Source organism: Mus caroli, chromosome 18 (genome assembly GCF_900094665.2).
Source record: "Mus caroli chromosome 18, CAROLI_EIJ_v1.1, whole genome shotgun sequence".
Lineage (NCBI taxonomy): Eukaryota > Metazoa > Chordata > Mammalia > Rodentia > Muridae > Mus > Mus caroli.
In genome coordinates, this window is record NC_034587.1 from 80,638,379 (window position 1) to 80,663,779 (window position 25,401).

The 25,401-nt window shown below is 40.0% G+C and overlaps 1 protein-coding gene across 1 annotated transcript in view; it reads right to left on the bottom strand.

Moving 5' to 3' along the window:
• Positions 1-25,401, bottom strand: part of Znf407 (zinc finger protein 407) — a 378,677-nt gene that overhangs the window by 334,978 nt on the left and 18,298 nt on the right. Inside the window, exons 2-3 of the mRNA XM_021150389.2 lie at positions 13,243-17,963; positions 7,783-7,897 (exon numbers count right to left, since the gene is read on the bottom strand). Of these exons, the coding sequence (XP_021006048.1) occupies positions 7,783-7,897; positions 13,243-17,902 (4,775 nt within the window). The 5' untranslated portion in view covers positions 17,903-17,963. The remainder of the gene's footprint in view (positions 1-7,782; positions 7,898-13,242; positions 17,964-25,401) is intronic.

Here is a 25,401-nt window from a genome sequence, read left to right on the forward strand (position 1 = left end):
TACATTATTAAATAGTATATACTTTTAAAAAGGAATAGCTTCCTGCCCCATGCTGTGCTGAACTGAGAATGTAGCTCATTCCTGTGTGAAAACACAATCATAGCACCCATCTTCCCTGTTGAATGCAAACATGGGGAATGTGGCTGCATCACCGGATGTCTTCTCATTATCTGTAATTACCTTGCACTAAGCTATATGGAACAGATATCAATCTGTCTCATTATAATTATCCAAAAATCAATGGTTCCCTAATTAAAATTATAAATAGTGAAATTTTCTTAAAATAACTGTTTGACCAATTCCCACACCCCAGGACTCTGAACAGTAATTTACTTCCCACCTCTCTATTTAGACACACTTCCTTCTCCTTCCAGAAACTGTCAAATCATATAGGTTTTTAGGAGAGCAGGGGGTGATGGAGGGAGGGGGAGCAAGAGGTGGGAGGGAAGACTGGCAGGCAGGCAAAGAGCTAACGGTCAACATGAGAGCATGGAACATCTCTGAGAAACACCCATCCCTGCGATTGTCTTCCTGGCTTTATAATCATGCTTCAGGCAGTGTTGACTTAGTTTCCCCTCCTGAACATAGCACCTCTTGTCAACATACATGTGCCACAGCCCCTGTCTGGACAGGTAGCCCTGGTCCATCTGCCTCACTACCAGTGGCAATCATATCCACTACTACCTACTGTGGAAGCAATTTCTGAGTTAGCCAAGATGAACTGAGTTTTGAGTATTCGAGGAAGATGTTAGTTCAAGCTGAACTCCAGCAAGCACTGGTAGACGCCAGTGCTCAGCAGACAGCTGTGAGCTATGTCCTTCCTTCCACAGCCACACACAGGAGGACTTTCTGCAGAATTCCTAACAAGCCATGTTAGTTACTCCACCTTTGCTGTTTAGTTAACTAGGTTGGAAACACAAACATCTGTCTTAGGAACAGTCCTCAACTAACTTTGCCAGCGTCTTTGGGGAGACTTTTTTATATTCCTCAACAGTTGGAGGTTCCCATTCAACCTGGCTCCACATATAGTGGCTATTGGACCTTAATCTGTTTTCTCCTCAGGTCTCTGCCCTCCATGGGGCTTGAGAGCACAAGGCCAATACACAATTCTATCACCATGCTTGCACAAAGAAACTCAGATGAATCTACCAAAAGAGAGGAGAATGAAGAATCAGTTGATAGCAAAGTGTCCCTTCTGCTTATATTTCCAACACCTGTGCTCAAGCACTTCCTGGGCAAATCACGAAAACTGGCCAAGTAAAGACTTAGGAAACGGAGAAAAGATTAACAAGGGGAAGTGCATCTAAGGAAAAGCGGACACAGAACAGGTGAGAAAAGCAAAAACCCAGCCGCCCCCCTAAGGTGCTGTGACAACGGGGCACTTAAACACCTTGACCCCAGTATGACTTTTAATAACCAGGAGACAAAAATAGAGACTCGAGACACTGCCACATGACTATTTCACTGGAGGGAAAAGACAGAAGCTGACATTTTTTCAACTATAACCAACATGTAAAAATGCTTATTTTATCTCTATTTTGTTCTATAGGTTAACCACACTTGGTGGCCTTGGAATAAGTCCATGAACCATGGAAAAGACAAGTGCCGTGTGACCATACAGAAGGAAAGGTGCACTGGTGGCAGTGACGCCCGCTCTCCACCACTGTGAGACACACTGCAAGGAACTCTCTTCTCTTTCTACCTCGCTGTCTTACCCCAAGTCTCTGCTGAAGTACCAAACACTTCAGTGGAAAGTAAGAGAGTTCTAGAAAAATGCTTGTTATCTGGATATTATAAACAAAATATTGTTTACGTTTTCAAACCATAGAGTGAGTTGCATTATAAAATAATGTAGAAAATACTGATAATTTGAAAGGTATTTAAAGAATTTTACCACCAGAAGGGTAAATGCTTCACTTTGGGTTAAGTGACAGAAGAGACAGTATTTGTTGCATGGTGTTTTTGAATTTCAAAGTAGAGGCAAAAGCTTAGTCAAAGGAAAAGCAATAAAATATTATGTAGAAAATACAAACAATTCATCTTTGTAATGGATGTGTTACTGTTAAGTTAGATCTTTCTTACAGAAAACAAGAGGTGCTGTAGTTTATCCTGTTACAGACAAAATGCACTGCTACAGCACAAAACCAACTTCTCTGTTTCTAAGCAGAACAAGCAGATGAAGCAGATACTTATTTTATTTGGATACATCTGTAGATATGATGGGTGTGATTAATTGTTCAGCTCAAAATGCAATTCTGTGGTACTTTTAATGATTTAGGTATACACAGCTTTAGTTCTCAAAGCAGACTAAAAATAGTGATTTTAATTTATTCCTGCTGCCTACAATTACCCACAACCATGTATTTTTAAATATTTCCAGCCTATAAAAATTACTAATTTTTGCCACTTGTGTTTATCTGCATTTAGACTTTGATTTGGATAAATTAAGCTCTCAAGTGTTCCTTGCTTTATGAAACTCTGCATGTTGTACACTTCAACACAAATAAATGACTTGTACCATTAGAGGTTTAAATAATGTAATGTATTTCATGCTCAGCCTGAAGCTGGGTTCCAATGAAGTTGCTAATGCACGTAATGATTAAGTGTAACTCAAATACTAACTGTGTTGTTGAAAACATGACAGGCAATAATTTGGTCTATTATATTCTGCCATTTAATTGCCTAGTACAGACATTCTCTGACACGTTATGAAGCAATGATTTACAATTATTCAAGCTGCAAAGGTCAGAAAGTGACATTATAATCATCTACATAGAGATCCCTCTAATGCACAAAAACTAGGTAATCACACACACACACACACACACACACACACACACACACACACAGAGTTAACTGCATTAGAAACTTTCTATTTAAGGTTTTCTAAATCAACTAGGAATAAACATTTCCTAAAGCATACTAATGTACAATTTAAATTTTTTGTGGAATCTTCTCATAAACTGAGTGAAATATTTGAAAAATGTTCTTATTCTCTCCTGATTAGCTAAGACCTATTCAACTATTTAACTCCATACACACACACAGACACACACAGACACACATGCACACACACACACACACACATATGTGTGTGTGTGTGTGTGTGCATGTGTGTATATCAAGACTCAACACCAAGAAAATCGACCACTAAGTAACATAGTCCCTAATTCACAGATACTGGGTTTATGCTTCTGAAAAATGACATAAAAAAATGTAGGCATCTACTGTAAGTTTTCTACAATTGTTCTAAGGTAATTAGTATTGAAATATAACAATAACCTATCTTGATCTATTTTACCCCAGCACAAGTTTTAGGCATGTTTTTCCCTATTACATAGAGATGGTCAACCACATGTAAGTACAATAAATTATCACCAGATGAAGAACAGAGAGGAAGGGGAAGGGAGAGGGGAGGGGGAGGGGCTAATATCATTTACAGTAACACTTACCCACAGGGAGAATAAAATGAGGCAATGAGGCAGGGTTTGAATACCAGAATATGAAAGCAAGACTGGATAAGCAGTCTTTTATCAGAACGTAAATTTTGACAAAAATGGAATACATGTGGCTAATGGAAGTAGATGTTATGCTATTATATGCTACAGAAAACAACCTAGATGAAAAACAATGAATAAAAATCATAGTAATGGAAACAGACACAAACAACCCGGAACAGAAAGAAAATGAACAGAAAGGGGTAATTAGGAGAGGAGCAGCCATAAGGCAGGAGGGCCGGGGGCAGAAGTGGATCCCTGCATCGATACTTGTAACTGCGCTCCCCGTCTGTGCACAGGGAGAGCAAACACCAGCTAAAGAGTAGGAGCCAGCACAATCATCAAACGAGACGAGTGTCAAATGCAGCATTTACACCAAACCGTGGACAAATGCTAGCATTCAGAACCCAACGCACATGGGCGTATTAACATGTGCGGTGTGAAACTGACCCTGGGCCTTGTCATGTTAGACAAGAGGTCTACCCCTAAGCTGCATCCCAAATCCCACAGCCAGAATTTTTTTTAAAAAACTAGCAAAACATGTAGAATGACTTTTGGGGCTTGAGAGTTTTCATATTCTTGACACCTAACATAAGTAAAGACAGAGGATCATGACTTTAATAAAAAGATGTGTCTGGTCTATTTTTAAGCCAAACTGTAGTTAAATAAAACTATTCGATTTTGCCCGGGGCGATGTTGGTTTACCTTTGCCCCCACTAAGCACTATCACACTGGCAGCAGACTTTCACGTTGACTATACATTAAAGACCTGGATATAAATATCATTGCACTCATAAAACTCTTCCCCTCATCCTACTTAGATGTAAGGAAAATGCTATACAGAAGATCTACTAGAACTAGAGATATGGTTCCGAGGATAGAGAGCACTGGCTGCTCTTGCAAAGGACCTGGGTGTGATCCCCAGAACCAACATGGAGGCCCGTGAGCATCTGTGCCTCCAGAGTATCCAACACCGCCTTCTGGCCTCCACAGGCAACAGGCATGCATGACATCCACATACATACATGCAGACACACACACATACACATAAAATAATAAATAATTTTTAAAATGGAGGCTAGAGAGATGGCCTTGAGGTTAAGAATACATGTTTTTCTTTCAGAGGACCTGAGTTTAATTCCAATTTCCCACACGATGGTTTACAATCATCTATAACTCCAACTCCAGAAAATCTGAAGCATCCTCTAACCTCACAGGCACTAGGGACCAAGAATGCTCTGCCTACACTCATATGCATAAAATACACAAACATTTTTTAAATAATAATTTTCAAAGCAGCAGTTTGCAAGTCAACAAATAAAACTCTGCTCTCCTGGAACAACTTTATTGATTTTATTCATTATCTGCTCCTTAAAACATGAAATGTGCAGTAATGTGTTCCTAACATGAAAAGATAAACCTTGCCCATAGAGAACGTTAGTCCTAAGTCAGAGCCAGACAATGGAAACCAGGCTTTCAACTCAGTCAGCTTCTGCTGTCAAGGTAATTTAAACCCTGCTGTACCATGGCCAACATCTGCCAGGAGAGGATAAGGAAGAGACAACCTTCAAATTCTTGATCTTTAAGATTCAGAAAACTAAAAGCAACATAAGTCCAGATGAAACAATTTGAAAGGCAATTTTTATGTGTGAGTTGACAATTCAGAATAATACAATGACGTCTTAATGGAAACCCTAAGACACATAGTTCACATGGACCTACAATTTTCCTACACAAAGACAAGAAAAAGCAGCCAAATACTTACAAGCAACCTGCTACATTAATACTGAAGTTATCCAATAGAATATAATACCATTTCCTTAAATTTCACCATAAGAAAACTATGAGGTTACAGCAAAAAGAAGTCCAGTTTTATAACAGTTAATTAAAAAATGTTCCCACCTCACTGCTTTATACATTATTCAACCAGGTCTATTTGAGAAATAACTACTTATAACTAAATAAAGAAGAGGTCATTAATGAAATTTCAGAAGACTGAGACTAAGATATTAACTACTGGAGAAAAGAAAACATAGTACAGGACCTTCTGTTTGTGACAAAATTACAGAAGTAATGTTCCTGAAAGATCACCTCACCTTTTAAAGCATGATTCTGTAAAAGGTAAAATTTATAGCAATTAAAGCTAATGAAGAAATGCAGCATAGCCTGCTTATGTTCAGGAACTAATGGGTCCACTGAGCATTTGTGAGATTATTTAGCCATCAGTGGTAATGAATTGACACTGTCAGCAGTGTTAATGTACCAGCGCTCTCCAGTGTCAGGAGCAAGAGCCAGTCCCTGCTTCTTGTTTTGTTTTCTATTTTAACTTTTGTTACTCTCCTGCACCTAACACATGAAACGTAAACAGCCAAAGACACCACTTCATGAAAATCAAACTGCCTGGTTCATTCCTGCTCTATCAACCTCACTGATCAATCCTCCTCAGCTCTCTGACCTTCTTCAGAGCTTCTGGCTTTACTGTAAGGCTCTAGGCCCTACTAAATTACTATGTGTGACTTTTAGACTGGACTTATTTTTAGAAAGAAAGAGAATTATAATTATATAGGAGGTGAAATTTAAAGCCTAACTCTAAGTCTAAAAGTTAAATACTAAAATCTAGTATGCTTTATCACCCTTCACACACAGACACACACACACTACAATGAAGCTGTCCATTGCAAACATAAGATTCGATGCACTCATATTTACTTACATTCTATTATCTTGGTGATCATGTATATGAACTACTAGTGTGTGTCATCTGTGTACAGTAAGCAATCAGCTAAGGAAAGGTGCATTCTCCAAATTATACATTTAAACCTGATTAATTATAAACTGTTTCTGATACTATGCGTGTAAAGTATGATTCTCTGTAAAAGTTTCTTTTTCTCTTTCCAATATTATTACCCTAAATTTAAAAAATGGATAAAAGATAGATCTCAACAAACCTAATATGCAAAACAATTTTTTTTTTACCTATTTCTCACAAATGGGAAAGAAACTGCTTCCTGCTTCCTAATGGCACATCTTTACTGGAGTCATGATCATCTTCTATAACTCAGAGACTAACAACAGTAAGTGAGATATCTTTTAAAATTACGAGACCTATAGAAATTAAAACGGACCATTTGGGACTTGACCCCAGCAGCTAAACTCGGTAGTAACAAAACTCATTCTCCAACTGATCAGGAGTGGCTCCAGGGCAAAGGTCCATCTTCATTGACTTTAGCTGCAAGTCACTGAACCATCAATTTGGCCATTGAATAAATCACAGACCATGGTTGATAAAACTGCTTGCAAAGTTATTTATAAAACTGTCTTAAGGATCAAAAAGTGAAATTGTATTCTGGGAAAATGTATTGTCCAATAAAAAGAACTGGTCCTGACTTGAAGGCTGTTTCCGTGTTCATGTAAACCTGAAGAGCCATCTACATAAGCATAATATTGGATCCATAAGTTTCAGATTTCTTAAGTTTCACATAAAGTATTTTATATGATGTACTTATTAGCTAATTTCTCTAGCATAATAACATTAAGATATATTTTAATAAGAAGGAGAGTATTAAAATCCACCTCTGAATGTCCTGTGATACACCATATATGTCACAGCATTTTAAAACCTTTTAAACATTTCTGCTAAATTAATGAGTTTTGCATTAAAGTAGCTCAGTGCTTTCTATTAAATGTAACATATCTGAATGACAATTAAACATTGGGAATGACTCCACAAAGAATCATGAGCTAAAAAGGGAAAGTAGTTCTGAAATCACACGACACAAAAATACATGATACACTGTAAAAAAGCATGATACACTGCTTTTCAGTAGCCAGGCATCTGAAACTAAATCTTTTGTTTTTCCTTGTAGAATATGTCCAATGGAACCAAAGAATCATTAATGTGATTAAAATTAAGGCAGTATAGCAGAAGGAAAAGAAACATACATATGCACTCCTAAAGCTATATTATCTGGGGGAATTTTTTGTCTTTAAATGGAATTTATAGTTCTCTCTGGCAATGTGAATGAACATCCTATAATTTAGTCAATTTACAGATTACAGGTTCAAATTGACCTTGTAGCCCATAAAATTGCTCATCTTCAGCACAGGATTAGAAGTGGGAGAAGAATGTCATAACTGTATTTAAGGAATTTACCATAACAAAGGAAAGGAGGATACGCACGCATAATTTTCGCCACTCTTACTCATATCAGTTTTGAATTCTCAAACAATAGCTATCCCGCACAGGGCTCCTGGCTCACACAGCAGAGGTGCCTTATTTACTCACCCACAGACGTGACACTTGTACTCCCTCATCCCAAGGTGCCTTTTCACATGGTTTCTGGCATCTCCAAGCTGAGCTGTTGCAAAATGGCATATCTTGCACTTGAATGGTTTTGATCCTGAGTAAATTTAACATAAAATAAGGTTTTAGACTTGAGTCACACATTACTGATAAGACTTTTAACTGTGGAAAGCAAGCTAAATGTTAAGTAATACTACCTTCAATCTAGGTAAGAACTGCTGTCCCCAAAGTGGAACACATGCATTCATCTGTAACTTTCTTATTCCCATAATTATCTCACCCATAGTTTTAATGTTTTAATGAATCTTCCCAATTCTCAATTATATTTCTAAGATGTAAAGTCAAAGTTAAATGCCATAGACAGCTTGAATGAGATGTTAAATATTTTTCATACAACTGATAAAAATATTTCTTGAAGTATTCTTTGTACTAATGGAAGAAACATTTTAAAAGCACAAATACAAACAAAATCACTGGTGTGTACAGTGTAGCTCTGAGGATAGTGCTCAGTGCCCATCAACTTGCCTCCGATTTCTCCAGCTTTGAATTCACACGCATAAAAACAGTAGTACAAACCTTCTGTCCCTGAACTCAATGAGTCGCCAGACACGAGACACAGGACATAACTGCCTTGCTCTTGTCACCGTGTCACAGTCTGTGGTGCTTCACAAACCACAAGGGTCAACATCTCAGTTACTCAGTTCACTAACAAATGCTTCAACACAAGAGCAGCAGTAACAACAACAACAACATGTTTTAATTAATTAATTAATTAGAGAAGAGTGAGATTAAACCATACTCCAAAACAAAACGTAGCCCCTTTCAGAGTTGCCAGCACCACTGTGAGTAATTGGAAAGTCCCACAGTAATGAGAAATAACAATCTCCTAAAACCATATGTACAGACTGTCTTCTAGTTTTCCAAGACTACATCTTGAAAGAAATCAAAATAATAAAGACCACAGCTTAAAACCATTACAATGTTTCTTTATCATGATTAGTATGTAATTTGGGAATTAACTCTTCCAATATAGTAAGAGTATGAAACATGTAAATTTCAAAAGCTACAGAGTACAAATAAAAAAAGTCTCAATATTTGATCAATGAACTTTTGTGGAGTCCTGGAAAAAAAAAATAAGCTTGAACTAAAACACTCAAGAAAAAATTTCAATTCTTAAGTTTGAATTTAGTTCTTAAAGGTGATCAAAAACATGAAGCATTTCCTTTTAACCTTCTACCATAAATTTAAGAAAAAGCTCAACAGCACTGCATAGCAGACAAGGCTGAGCACTTCCCTGTTCAACAACAGTGAAGCCGAGTTCACAGTGCTTCACTTCTATGGTTGGAAGGAGGTGTAAAATACATACAACACCCGAATGGCTCTATCTAGTAAGACTTAGATGTCTGAATAGCAAGAGCAGGTTGGGATTCTAGCTTACAGCAGTAACATTCATTCAACAAGCATAATATTTTGGAAACAATTTTTTATAATTTATTTAAATGATCCAGATAAAATTAAGCCTATGAGCACTCTGAAACATGTGAGAGACAGAATCCCAGAATGGGATTTTGGAAACATAAGAATCTATCAGCCTGTGGTTTCTGCTGTGGTGCTTTTCCAAGGACAACTTGGAAACTATTAATAAACAATAGTATCAAGACCTGAAACAAAAAGGATCAAACATTTATCTGCAAGATGACTTGGAGATGCAGAAATAAACACATGGTGGATCTGACAGCCCCCAAATTCTGACTAGGCCTGCTCAGGTGGCACTCATGTCACAACAAGGGGCACAGAAACACCTGTGCTTTTAATCTGCTGTGCACAGCTCTGAGGAGGTCCTTCCTTAAGTCAGGGAGACCTCACAGCTGACAGTCGTGATCCTAACTGGCTGTCTAAAGTGTCCTTCCTATGCCATCAACATTCAAGGACCAGCTGAGCCAAGGCTTCTCTGTGAGAAAAGGAAGTCTTTCTTTTTACTTCCTTAAAGATAGCATTTCATCCTTACACTGGCCATATGATACACATTATGAGTCTACACATGTTTAAATCACAAAACCTATAAAATCACATATTTCTAAATTTGCCTTTCTCTCAGGTGTATCTGAGTATTAGAAACATTCAGGATTATCTTAAGTAATTCTATCCCTTGGAGCAGCATTACCCTCAGAAGATTTTTTTTTATTTTAATCTGGACTATAGGATTTTTATGGAGGCGTTAAATTTCTGGTGCTTGATTATTTACTAAACAAATCCAAGGACTTGAAACGTCACTCTGCACTCAGACCTACAGGCCACACTTCTGCTGAATTCTCACTGCTACGTGCACACACACATGTGGCGTTCAAACTCAGAAGGAAGGACAGGAGCCTGCAGGTCTTAGAGGGAGAAGTAATGCAGATGCCTGTCTTTCATGCAGACCATGCAATGCTCGCTGACTGTAGTATAGACCCCAGTTCTCCCTAAGCATTTTGAACATCTCCTTCATTCGTTCTTTCAGTCAATCATTCACACCCATCCAACAATTACACTCACACCAACTTTGAGTGAAGTGTGTGCAGAGTAAGTAGGGAATGAAGTCTGTCCCTTTCCACTCACTGGGCTCAGTCTGCAAGTTAACGTGGTGAACTCTGTAGTTTCTAAACCATTACATACTGAGTAACAGACACCCAGCACTAAGAGTTTTCAGTGAATTTGCACACACCACCATAGGTACCCACATACAAACATTTTCCAAAGGGCATAAGGGACCAAAATACCAAGAACACAAACAGAAGGCCTTCCTGATATCTTGAGGCTTAAGTGTATTTTCCATGTGCTGTGACATAAAACACAGAATACTGCACAAGAGAGGACACCTGCTCCATGAGTTCCTGAACTGCAAGATAATCAGGCCGAGTGCTTCATAGCACGAATGCACAGGAAGCAATATGCTTTCTGCCTACAGTTCTTGATAATAAAACCTTTTTTGTTGTTGTTGTTGTTGTTTTGTTTTGTTTTTCGAGACAGGGTTTCTCTGTATAGCCCTGGCTGTCCTGGAACTCACCTGGCGCAGGCCTTTAATCCCAGCACTCGGGAGGCAGAGGCAGGCGGATTTCTGAGTTCGAGGCCAGCCTGGTCTACAAAAACTTATTTCTTAAGAGTGCTGCTTCTATCACACTAACAATAATTAGACCAGGTTTCATAAAACATATAGCAAATTTCAAATTTGGAACCGGGTTGGAAGAGTGAGCCATTTCCAGCTAAGCAGGACTAGCGGCCCTGTAATTACTCGATCTTTCATAGATAAAAGCAAAGCACTAGAGAGTTGTCCACTTTAAGATGTCCTGGGGGTGGGGGTGGGGGAGAACAGCATGAAATTAAATCTGAAGACCAACTTCCCCCAAAAAGGTGACTCAGGAAGGATGTGCTCTGCAGTGCTTCCGAGCCTGCGAAAATGTACTTGCTGATAAGACCAACAGAAGATATTAGGAAAAAAGGCATGCTAACTTTTCCTAAATGTTACAATCAATGATGTAACTTATATAAGTAGGGTTACTCTGTCACATATTGATAGTTACCTCACTTTCACATCCACATTAACTTGATTTTAAATGCAATTAATACATATAGTCAAGGAAGACTAATGGACTACATTCTGCACTTAACCTGGTAGACATTTTCAAATGGCACAAGTGACCAGTGCAAACCTATTTTGCATTGTAAACGACTAAATAAATCTTAATGGATTAAGAATGATCAGCTATCAACACACAAGGGAAATTAAGTGCTGAAATGCCTACATTGATTATTTTAAATTATTAGCCTTACTCTATTCTTGAATTTGTATGCTTTTAGTGAGCTTTAACACATTTACAAGACTTATTGACTATAATTACAAGAGAATTCAAGTAATGGACACATCAATTATAAGCAACATGTCTTGACCGGACAGTTGCATAAAGAATTCTAAAAAGAGCTGCATTAGCATCCTCCTCTCAGTTTTATCCAGCTTTATCTGACTTAGGAGGGTATGTGAAGAAAACAGACATTTTCTATGCATAAGAACAGCCTGGTACCTAAGATCACGTCAGGTCAGAGTGTGAGAAGCAACAACAGAGGGTCTGACCGTGCAAACCAGTAAGCACTCAAACACCCTCCAGTGATGGCCCTGCGGCCTGCGACTAGTGGAGCTCAGGCCCACACGAGGACTAAGATGTCTGTATTTACCTCAACTAATCCTACCTGCCTTTCCCTGTTACTTCCTTCAAGGAAAAATCTTGATCTATCTTTAATAATCATCAATTACTGATAATGCTCTGTATCTTTCTCCTGGTAACCAGTTTCAAAAACTGCAGGAATTTAAAGTATAGATTTAATAATATGCCATTATTTAAAAGTACAGTAAAATAAACCTTACAGTTTTAATGAAAATATGTTCTTTGAAATGTGAATTTATTATTCAAATCCACTCATAAATTCAACCATGTAGACAGAACTTGTCTAAGCAGAGCACAATGATTTAGAAAAGCTGTCTATTTAAAATAAAGAATGTATGGCAGGTTTATAGAAACACTGCACTGAATTTTTACATAAATTTAGAACAGTAGCTTATGCATTTTTCACCAAATATATATATTTTTTAAAAATTTATCCCCAAACTAAACATTACCATGGAATGTTCAATGTATCCAAGTACAGACCCTAAATCAGGTATTTCCTCAATGAAAGCCAAATTCCAAAACATACTGAGAAAGCCATGTTCACAAATTCTGATCTTTGAAAGTAGAATCTTACTGCCGAGTCAAACTTGTAGATATAAACTATATGTTAATAAATATGTTTAAATTACTAATATCTTAAGAATTTTATTAAGGGGCAGGAGAGATGGCTCAGCAGTTTAAAACCCTGGTTTCTCTTCCACAGGAGAACCAAGGTTAGATTCCCAGGGGATCCAATGCCCTCTTCTGGCTTCCGTGGGTACTGCATGCAAGTGGTACACATACATGCAAGCAAAACACATTAAAAATAAAACTTAAAAAAATTTCAGGCATGTCTTAAAACAAAAGAATTTTATTAAAGGCTAAAAGCTCCTTAATATGCTCTCTGAAACCACAAAGTGTCATTTAATATATAATTTGGAAAACCAAATAATTAGGACAAATGAAAAGCCATAAAACATGGGAGTTTTACAAAGGTATGAAACAGTGCTTTTTGACAGAAGTAAAAGAAATGTGTCCACTAGTCTGCCTTTAGAACTGTTACAGCTGAATTACCTTTGGAAGCATCAAGTGTCAACACTTCTCAGATACAAGTGGAGCATCACACAAACAAATGTGAATCAGGTGGAAGCCCACAAGCAAATCCAAGTAGAGCTCACACTTGGTTGGACCCAAAGTCCCAACTTCATTATTCTTTTTGCACGTCCTAGGACACCAGGGGCTTGCTGCGCGGCTTACATACCTGTGTGAGTCCGAATGTGAGCCAGAAAGGCCATGGAGTTGCTACTCCGACACATCTTCCCACAATACTTGCAGACGTTGCCCTGGTTCTCCTCTCTCTCCCGATTGATCTGCTCGGTGTCCTCCACTATGTACTTGTTTACCTCCCGAAGCAACTCCTCATGCTGCCCTTTAATATGCAGAAATAAATTCTGTTCCGAATCAAAGGGCTCTGTGCACTTGACACATTTGAAGGTGGCCCCTCCTTCTGGAAGCTCTTCTACACTGGCCTGTTCATTTCTCATATGACCAGCACTAGCCAAATGCTGGTGAAGGTTGCTCTCGGTATAGAAGGATTTTCCACATAGTAAACAATGAAAGTGCTTCTCTTTTGTAGGATGCTTCATGGCTATATGAACATTCAGGCCACTCAGTCCATCTGCTAAGAAACCACAATCATCACACCGGATTCGTGTGGACTCACCAAAAGAACTACCTTCAGCTTTCTTCTTCTTCAACCCCTGAGCACAGTCTTTCAGGGGCAACTCACTAACTCTCCCTCCTGTCGCCATCAGACCCTCTTCTGGCTGTTCTACCAATTCACCATCTTCAGTTTTTATTCTAATTATGGACGAATCAAACCTGCCAAAACTGTACATCGTTTGCCCTTTGTCATCAATACTTATTATAGTTTCATAAACATCATTACTGCCAGCTGTGCCATTAGAGGTTGGGGCATCCTCTTCCAAAATGACTTCAGCTTCTTGTTGTGAATTTATCAGAATTTCCTTATTCTCAAGAATAGGATTCGCTTGCACATCTTTTAAATCTTCGGAAGTCTGTTCACATCCAACCTTGTTCTGGCCCCCGCCATCCAGGTCCAGTTGTTCTCTTGGTATTTTCATTACCACAGAGGAAGTGGATTCAGCAGAATGGCCCCCATCTGGGTCTCCAGGACAGGGGGTCTTGTCAAGATTTTTTCCTTCACTATCATCCATACTGCCTCCCTCATCTTCACAGGGAGTACTTGTATCACCAACATCATCCAACACATCACGGTTTTTCTTTGCTGTCTCACAGTCCACAGCAGAGCTCACTAGGTTTTCACTCTGAAGACAGCCTGGGGAGCTGAGGTTAGAGGGAGTGTTAAGGGACACTATCTCCCTGGGTTTCATACTTTTGTCCTTAACAAGGGGCTGCTGTAAGGTCTCACAAAAGGAATGATCTTCACTAAAATTAGATTCTTGCTCAGTCACAACTGTCACTGAATCAGGAGCACAGAGTACTTTAGACATATCCAAATTAGTATTATCATCTAAAATGGAACAATCTGCAGGATTTCTAGATTGGAGAGTACCAGATGATTGGTGTGGATTTATTTGAAATTCCTCAGAATTTTGTGAATGCTCCTCCTCGGGTATAGTGATGTTCCTGGATATTTCTGAAGAACCTGCTTCCACATTAGAAGAGCTGAGGTAAGACTGCCTTTTCATTTTATGCTTCTCTGTTGCCGCATGCCTAGTCATCTCTCGGCGAGTCACTGCATAGTAATCACAGGCCATGCAATAAAACTGGAACTCTTTGGTATGCTTCCTTTTCACATGCAGCTCTAGTGAAGCAGCAGAGTGAGCACTGAACTCACAGTGTAGACATTTATTGTCACTTGAACCTGCAGCATCTCTCTGAGAGCATGCATCATCAAGCTGTAGCAGGTCTTCTGTCTCGAGAGAGATCTGTCCCTTTTTATCAGAGAGTTGACTGCTAACCTCTCCATCTACAGAATGAAATACATTTCCAGCTTCAACATCACCTGCATGTCCATTATCTACTACTGGCTTTTCTAAAGTAGATGTGTCGGACTTAGCTGACTTGTTAGCCTGTTCGTCAGAAATAGTCACTGCTAGAGAGGTGCTATTCTTACATGCTTCAAGATTACCACCTTCTGGGCCAACAATTATGTCTGAACTTTGTTTCCCATTTGCTTCTATTTCTACCCGTCCTTTATGTTTCTTGGTGGCACAATGACGTTCCATATCTCCTTTAGTTACAGTATAATACTTACATACTTTGCACAAGTAACTATACTGGTGACTGTGTTTACGCCTGATGTGCACAGTCAAATTTGTAATACTAGAGGCCAAAAGTCCACAGTGTGAACAAGTTCGAGAAATGCTGCCTTTGGGCCTCCCTCTCTTTGGAGTAGTGGCTAAGCCTAATTCATCCTCTTTGGTGATGACACCAGACGGTGGAAGTTCCTTAGGTGTTAGCATACTCTGTTCACGTTGGGAATGCTCCTGTGATCGCACACCAACCTGGCCTTCGGGCCTTCCACTTCCAGAAACACTGGGCTCTTCTTTTTTATCATTTGCACCTATACATACTCTTTCAATGCACTCTTCAAAACTTAAACCAATATTGTTTTTCTTAGCATTTTCAAGATGTTTGCTTCTTTTAATGTGCTTCTCCATTCCTTCTTTGCTCAAAGAATAAAGATTGCATGCTTTACAGAGAAAATGATAGTCCTGTCCATGTCGAAGCTTTATGTGTCTCGTGAGAACAGTGGAAGACCTCGTTTTATAAAAACACTTCTTACACTGAAACTGAGGCTTACTTGAATGCCGTGCTTCAGTTCCATGGCTTGCCCTGGCCTCAGCAGGTTCTTCCTGAGCTGCCTTCCCTGAGTCTTCTCTAGAATCTGCCATGTTTTCTGATTCTACAGTACTTAAAGGTAGAACAGAATCACTACTCACTAATGAAGCAGTCTTTGGTTGAACCACTAAACTATTATGTGACTCGGTTGCTCTGTGTTCTTCCACATCTTTCTCAGACAAGAACAGATTACAAGGGGTGCAGAAAAAGCCCATGCCATGCTTCTCCTTCATATGGTCTCTAAGACCTGTTTCATTCAAGGAAATAAAGGAGCAACACTGACAGCTGAGGACAGGTGTCATCTGCTGATGCTGATTACTGTGCACGTGCTCTTCCAAGTCTCTCCTTGACGGACTAGAAAAGTCACAAGTCTGACAGTGAAACTGCTTCTCTCTTCCATGGCACTGTTTAACATGAATTTCAAAGTCTGTCTTGTTTGCAGCTATCTGGCCACACTCTGTACAGGTGCACTGCACAGAGAGCTGGTGGTCAGCTGGCTTTCCTGACAGGGAGCCCAGCCGTGTGGAGCCTGAAAGACAGAAGGCTGTCTTGTCCTGCATCACTTCCGGGTTGTCTGAGGTAGTCACACACAGACTTTGAACATCTTTGCTCATCTGTACCTGTTCCAGCACTGGCTGTGTGTTTGTTTTCATCTGTGCTCTAAAGTGTTTCATATACATCCTCTGGGTTTCGTTTGTGCCCCTTTTATTAATTCCTAGAAGATTAAACCTTTTCTTTGCCTGGCCCTTTAAAGTAAAAGTACCACTTCGTCTGCGAAAGCTATTTCCCAACACTAGGAGGTTTCGCTCAGATCTTGGCCTTGAGGTGGTACTGATACTGACATGCGCCATCTGTAGGGCATTTTTAGTGCATTCTGGTTTATTTAAAAGACCCTCTGAGCTTACTAAGCCCCCTAGCTGTTTGTTCTGCTTTTCAGGATTTTGAGCTACATCAAAACTAACATTTTCCTCAACTACATGTGCTTTGCCTGATGAGATTTTCCTAGATGGCACCATTTCAACAAGGAGCTCACTACTACCAGCACTGTCTTCAGAAGGGGTTCCTCTGCAGTCTTTAAACTTATTCCCAATACTCGGTGCTACTCTTGAATCCCCATTCTTTGCTATTGGTTTAGAAGCTCTTGGTTTTGTTCTAACATTTTTTGTTCCCATGACACAGGCTTTTTTAGGAAAAGATTGTTTTGTTAAGATCTGTACGAATCCTCCACGAGCAGCAAGGTTCTGACGACGGAGGTGTGTTTTGCCAAGATAATGTGCACTCAACAGGTTTTCTTCTGCACATTGGAAGCCACAGAGATCACAGGAAAAGACTTTCTGCGGCCCATGAGTATGTCTGACATGCTCATGAGGAGATGAGCTGCTCTCTGCTCTGTGGCTACAGTGGCAGCAGGTCCGTTCCTTCCCCTCTTCCACATGACATTCCACATGCTTTTCCAAAGCAGAGCAAGAGGAAAATGAACAGCCACACACGCCGCACCTGAGTCCTGTCTCTACACTTCCAAAGCTACAACTCATGCTCGTTTCCTCTGGAGGGAAAGGACTGTGTCTGTCAGGAACAAGGGAAACCATTTCCTGAGCAGGCTTTCTCACTTCGTCTACTTTCAGAGGAAGAATATTAGATGTGCTAAAATCACAGGACGGGGAGAAAACACTGCGAAGAGCGCTGCCTCCTTCTGAGCAGTTTGCTGGAAAGGCCTCCTTTCCCATTTCAGCCAAATGGACATTAGCTTCCACAGTGCCCAACCCACAGGCACCCTGCTCTCTTGTCTCAGGCTCCACTGCCTCCGTTCTCAGTCGCTTGGAAGCACGGTCACATCTGTATTCCTCCGCAGCAATGCCGTCTGAGTTGGACGACTCGGAAAAACCTCTTTTGCTCGTAACATTCTCAGTGGCACTTGCCATGTCATCAGATACAGGCCCAAAACTGTCATCACGGGATGAAGCCCTCCTCGGATCTTTTGCTCCCTTGACACTTTCATCCTCATCATTTTCATGTTTGTTCTCAGAATCCATCCTCAATCAAGTTCTGATGATGTTTCGTCTGTTAGAGTTGGATTTAACTGGAGTTTACAACCTGTGAAATAAACAGACATGGTATTAAAGCTTTGAACAAAGAAAATACAAAACACTTACTCTGGACCTGAGGGAGAAAAACATGATGAAATTAACCTTCATACTTGACTGGATCTGACCACAAGTCTAAAGTCCTATAGGCAATCTTGCTGTGTGTGGTGGATCATACCTGTAACCCCAAAAACCAAAACAAGATGACTGCCTTATGATTAAGGTCCCAATCTAGGTGACACAGTGACTACCAGTGACAAGCCAGGCTACAAAAAAGAAAGAGGAGGGGAAAGAAGAAGAGAAGGCGGAGGAGAAGGAGGAAGAGGAGGAGGAGGTGGCAGCCGCAGCCGCAGCCGCAGCTGCAGCCAAATCCATGGACCACAGCTGACTCACAAAGCAATGCTAAGCAAGCACCTTGGTGAGGAAATAGGGATGCTCTCCATCAGCTTCCAAAAGTTTTCACGATTCAAGACTCTGAAGAAGTCAGATTTCAGCTGACTTCTTTTTAAACAAAGAAACCTTTCTTTTGAATTGCATTTTGGTGAACTCCCGTTCTATCAAACAGAAAAAAAAAAACCAGTGATCTGAGTCTAGAGGACTTGCCTTCCCTGTGCGTCCACTCAACCAGAATCAAATGCATCTGCTGTGCCTCTTCTCCTAAAGCGAACGCCTTCCCAGGACCTCAAGTGACACCATACAGACATATATAATCACAGGGCGCCATTTATCCCAAGTCTTTGCCATGAAAGGCCCTCCTCTTCCAGGTGGCAATCAACTTTCTTATCTCAGTCATTTTCCTGCTGTCTGAAGATAAATGGTAAAGGGAAATGTCAGTGGTACCAAATTAATGGAGTAAGTGTTGGAGAAGAAGGGAATTATTCTGAATAAAATGCCTTAAAATCAATATCATTGATTTTATTTTTCATTATGATAGTTAATTAAATTAACACATATCATTTTCTATTTATTTTATACTATGATTGAAATTTTTAGTCAAGTGTGATTTTATTTGATGTTAATAAAAAGTCATCGATATATTATGGTCTCAAATGTAATGACACAGCCGGGCATGGTGGCGCATACCTTTAATCCCAGCACTCGGGAGGCAGAGGCAGGCGGATTTCTGAGTTCGAGGCCAGCCTGGTCTACAAAGTGAGTTCCAGGTCAGCCAGGGCTATACAGAGAAACCCTGTCTTGAAAAACCGAAAAAAAAAAAAAAAAAAACAAATGTAATGACACTTTTAATTACTTAGCTACTTTTCCCATAAATGACAAATAAAAATAAAACCTAAATTACTTAAAAGTAGAAAACAAAAATAATATCTAAGATGAAAAATAATATCTAAGACAAGAATCAGATAAATAAATAATAGAAGAAAAAGTCAGACTTTTTTTCTAAATTAAAAGCCTCCAAGGATACTATGCTATAAAGGTCACCAATTAGAAAGTACAACAAGACCTCTGGAACACGACTGTTTTTTTAATCATATATTTGATAAAACATTTGCTCCTAGACTATTCAAAGAACTCTTAAAACAATTCCAAAATAAACAAAGAATCTGGTTATAAATTTCTCCAAGGGAAATGCAAAAATGGCCAAAAGCATATGAAATTTTTAAAAAATAGTAATACTACATCATTAGCCCTTAGAGAAATGCAGTCGGGACCACATGAGATGCTGCTTTCCAGCTTCTAGAACAGCTAAGAACAAAGTCAGGTGACAATGAAACTCAGTCACAAGAGCCTACAGCCCCAGGAGTTCAAAACATGATGGCCATTTGAGTGAAGCAAGGCCAGCCTGAGCAGCACAGCAGGACTCTGTCTTACAAAACAGAGAAAGCTAATCACAACAAATGTTAATGGCGATATGGAGCAACCAGAACCTTCCCACACTGCTAGTGGAGGTAGGAGAAAAACAAAGAAGCTCAGGTATCCAGAGGGTGCTTCACAAATATCCTTGTCAAGATATAAGCTCAGAGTTGGCCAAAATGACTCAGCAGTTAAAAGCACTTGGCATCAAACCTAAATACCAAGCTTGCAAACCATATGACAGGAAAGAAATGCCATCATTCTCGAAAAAGTGTCCCTCTGACGTCTAGAGGCTGTGACACACAGTGCGTGAGTAAGCACTATTAAAGGTGGAGACGAGGAGGCTTCTCTCCGGTGCCTCTTGCCCCTTGCTCCCTCTCTCCCTATCCCCTTCCCCTCTCTTCATGTGCTCATGGCTGGCCTCTACTTCTCTACTCTCTCCTTCTCTCTGCCTTTCTCTGCCTCTACTGCCCTCCTAACTTCTTAACTCCCCTCCCCATGCCCTAAATAAACTCTACTATATACTAAAAAAAAGAAAAAGAAAAAAGAAAAACGAGGCAGGATAGTGGTCGTGCACACCCTTAATTCCAGAACTCGGGAGGCGGAAGCAGATTTATCTCCATGCCAGCATAGTCGACAGAGTAAGCTCCAGGACAGCCACGGGCTACATAGTAAGACCTGGTCTCAGGGAGATGGGGGATGGGTGTGGGGAGAAGACAAAGCTCTGGAGCTGAGGATAACAGCTTAGCTGTAGTACTGACCTGGCATGCAAGAGCCCCTAGACTCAATCCCCAGTACTGTCAAAAATGATTTTAAGATACAGAATTCTGGGGCTGGTGAGATGGCTCAGCAGTTAAGAGCACTGACTGCTCTTCCAAAGGTCCTGAGTTTAAATCCCTGCAACCACATAGTGGCTCACAACCACCCATAATGAGATCTGACGCCCTCTTCTGGTGCATCTGAAGTCAGCTACAGTGTACTTATGTAAAATAATAGATCTTTAAAAAGGAAAAAAAAAAATACAGAGTTCTGTCACTCAACATTCCCTAAAAATGTCTCCTGCATGCCCCTTACAGTCACTCCTCACCAAAGCACACCCCCAATTGCACAACAACTACAGGTTAGAATTCTTCCACAGTAGATAGGCAAGCCTGTCCTAGAAGTTCCTGTGAAGACTCATATATAAGGACTCATACAAGGATTGTGGGGAAGGGGGTCTGGCCACATTTGCTCAGGAAGGTGTTCTTGGCCACACGAGTCATTTCAATGTCCCCTTGACTGCTGAGTATGCAATGGCATAGATACAACAGAACTCTGCTGATGGACATCTGATCTATTTCTTTTTGTTGCTATTCTGACTAAAAATCTTGTCAGCATTCTTATACATGTTTTTTCACAAATACGGTTTTCATTTAAATACCCAGGGCAGATCTAACTTTATGAGAAACTGACTGATTTCAAAGTAGCTGTACTAAACTGCCACATGTCATGTGTGAGATCCCCCAGGAATATAGGTCCATCTTTTAAATTCAGCCATGCTAGTGTGTGTGTACAGCAGTGACAGCTCATGTGCTTTGTTGGTCTTCTGCTCATTTCTTAAGTTGGTTTTCTTTTTCTTATTGAGCAGCAGAATTTTCACATGAATTGCAAATCAACTGTCAGATATGTTCTATACTATTTTATCCCTTTTCATTTTAATTATTTTTCATTTTATTATTCATCTTTTATTTTATTATATTTTATATAAGAGAAGCTTTAAACTTTGATGAAATCAATACCTTTCCTGTAATGGTTATTTGTGCATATTATTATCTGTTGCTTCAATGCTTGAATGTAAACCATGGTTTATTTTATTCACCCATAGATCCCAAAGACCCACAGCATTTCAGGTACGTATATACTACTAAAATGAATAGTGGCACACACCTTTAAACCTGGTACTTGAGAGGCAAAAGCAGGAGGATCTCTGTGAGTTCAAGGACAGTGTGGTCTATACAGTGAGTTCCAGGACAACCAGCGCTATACAATAAGACCCAATAGTTAGATAGGTAGATTGACAGACAGACAGACAGACAGACTAAGTGCATTCCTCCTTGTCATATAAAATAAGTCTTGTACCCAGACATTTAAAAACGAAATAAACAATGCCTAGGTGAGGAATATAAAGCAAACTGCTGGTGGTTATTTAAAAGTGAGTAAAGGCACACAGAGATTCATTTTATCATTCTAGCAACAGCACACCAAAGAACAGATGGATGTGTGTTCAGAGTGCATATTCTGTTGCAGGCACAAGTACAATGCAGACAGTGGCAAAACAATGAAATTCTTAATTATATTCTATACAATGATTTAAAAAGCCCTAAAACAAGAGGAGAAGTATTCTAACATTTGCTGTTTCTAAATTGCTTTTTAGGTTCATGAAATTATTCAACATCTCATTACATGAAAATAACAAAACACCTAACAGCACACACACACACACACACACACACACAGTGTCCACCATATCCAACTATTCTACAATGGCACAAATTCATTATCTATTGGAACGTACCTGCTGTATATAAAGTCACATATGATGGTGAAGATATAAAGTAAAATAAATGAGCAAAAATCATACATGCAAGTCGAAAGAACATTAATAGTTTATCTAAATCTTTGAGGAAACTAAATCTGCCTGGAGTTGGGTAGATCAAAGTTTACTACTTTGAATTAGGTTTGGATATTGTTGCTTTGCTGAGGAAGTAGATAGAAACAGTTAAAAGCTTGATTGGCCAAAGATGGTAACAAATGTATGGTGCATGGAGGACAGACAGCTCTGCACAGGCCAGCTTTCCACCACCCGGCAGTGTACAGAACAGGCAGCTGATCAACCCATCCCAGATCACAGCCACCATTTCTGAAAAAATTAACACTCAAGGTAAGCACTGGAGCCAGGGGCCATCTAGAGGCACAAAGAGTTTGCCGTAGTCTTTAAGTTATAAAGTCTAGAATGGAAACAGAGTGGGCAGGAGTGCATAGTAGTTTTAATAAGTACTTTAAAGTGATGTAAAAAGGATTAAACGGAAATGAGAGTTTATGCTAATATAGGCTTTAAAAATTCATTTGAAAGGTTATTAGAACAAGTATCCCATTCCCAGTGGAGATGGGAACAAGAGCATCCTCTTTCTTCTTGAAAGATTCAAAGATCACCTGAATACAACCATTAAAGGCTCATTTTTCTGAAGCAGATTTTATTCATTCATACAACAAACACTTAATAAAAACTTACTATTATCTGAAAGCACCCTCATTCTCCCAGCAACAAAGTAAAAACAGCAGAATCTCCTTCTTGACACACTGTCATTTGTATCTTAGAAGCCTTCCCTCAGCAGAGGTTCAAGACTGAAACACCTAGTGTGTATGTGGACTAAAGCAGTGGAACCTGGTCCAGGGAGATGGCTTAGAGGACACCTGCCTGCTGCAAGCCAGACATGCTTACAGAGTGCAATCTCTGGAACCCACATGGTGAGGGGTGGAAACCGAATCTCACACGCTGGCATACTTTTTTTTAAGCAGCAGAATGTATCACTAAAGCCAATCCTCTTCAAGCATTGTGTTTCCTTGACCAAGTCATGGATTACCATCCACACAGACTGTCGCAAACAGTTACAAGCATGTACACTGGGGCTGAGTGTGGCTTAGTTGTGTAGCACTTGCCTAACATGAGCAATGTTCTGAGCCCAATCACTCGCAAGCGCGCGCGCACACACACACACACACACACACACTTTTAGGCATTTGTTCCTGGCTGCAAAAATAAGTTATATATAACACTTTTTTATTAACTTCATCTTACCTATAATTACTAATAAAGTTAATAGCACCCAGAAACTAACAAAAATTAAAGTATCTAACTTAGTCATTCCTCGTGTTTTAGGGGAAAAACACTCTGGGAAAAAAAAAGAAAAGCCTTTTAAAGACCAACGCTAAAGCACATCAATAGCAGCCTTCTGATGACACCTGGTGGCCGCTTCTCCCACAGTATCTTGCAGTGATTTGGAAAAAGCATTTCAGGAAGCAGGCTTTCAAGTGCTCACTGCCCCTCAGGCAGAACACCTGATGTCCTCCTGGCATCCTCACTAGCCTTGTTCACTTGTCACTCATTCCAAGTACGAGTCTTCATTTCTCTGTGTCTTTTGTCTTCTCCGTGGGGTATCACAGAGACAACTCAGCCCTTCCGCTTCCGCTGAGTCACTCACACTGAAACATAGAGGCTGTGCAAGAGCCCATGGTCTCCCTACCCCTAGTCTCAGTCCCTTACCCCCTCACCCTTCCTGTACACACACATACACAGAAATTAACAGTCTCACGACCTTTCCCCTTGAGAAATTCAAAACAGCATAAGCCCTAGAAGTTATTATCCTACAAAGGATTCTTTCCTCTTGAAACACAAGGCCAGACATATAACTAAGCTGCAGCAGCCACGGCTGAGTAGAATCTAGGAAGTTCACTCTCCCAATCTGCCATTTCAAACTGGACTTCCTGCTGAACCTCTATCATCATGGTGTCACCTACCCTAATTTCAAGTCCACTCCTAGAGTCTGTCTATGAAAGCCTTCTACTGCTGATGTACAGCCTCAGGAAACTAGAGGTGCTATGAGTGCCCAGCCCTTCCAGCTAGGCCTCTCCTATCAGAAACATCAATTTGGGAAAGAGTTCACAGAATACAGTCTCTGATTCTACAAGGCAAAAGAATACTCTTCCAGGAAAATCCTTATAGTTGAGTTATAAAGTTGAATGAATAATTCTGTCAAGAATATATTTATCAAACTAAAATACATTTACTAGATAACTCTAGGGGCAATTTTAATAAATGGACATACGAGAATCTGCTTTAACCACACAGAACTAGTTCATGAATACTTGAGTTCCAACAACTCTACCTCCTCACTGTCCTAAGAGAGTACAACACAATTCCTCAATTATAAATACATGAAGCTCTTTATAAAATTGCCCAAGAATGTGTCTGATAGGTTTAAATGAACCTACAAATTGTTTGATACTATTTCAAAAGGCTTAGTTCCCTTTCAGTATGGTGAACATAGTGAACTGCATCTAAGAAAGCAAGAATACGAAGAAGAGTGTATTCTACCTAGACTCAGTCCCAAAGCAGTCATGTCTCCCCTGCCCTCTGCCCTGTCACCTACACTGTACTCCTGCCCCAGCAAAGATTACAATCACTGTCACGGGTGCTGAGTCTAGGTGGACATGGGGCCGCTCCAGGATGGAGATCTTGGACAGTCAGTTACCCCGGTACCCCGACGCCACCTGCAGGACTCAGCTTGGTGGCAGTAGACTCTGAGACTGGCAGGAAAGTTAAGTTGCCCCTCCAGTCCCTCTTAGCAAGAACACTAAGAGTGCATTCTACCTAGACTCAGTCCCAAAGCAGTCATGCTTCCCACCTACCCTCCCCCAAGGATCAAGACTTCAGGGAGTACCCAGGATACACCAAGAACACCTGTGCAGACTGTATAGCCTGGCAGAGGCCCATAGGCAAAAATGTTAGACCTCTTCCCCAAAGTTAGTGAAAAAATAGAGGCTCCCTCAAATTGCCAAGAAATTACCTTAGTATCAGACCATCTACCCTGAGTCATTAG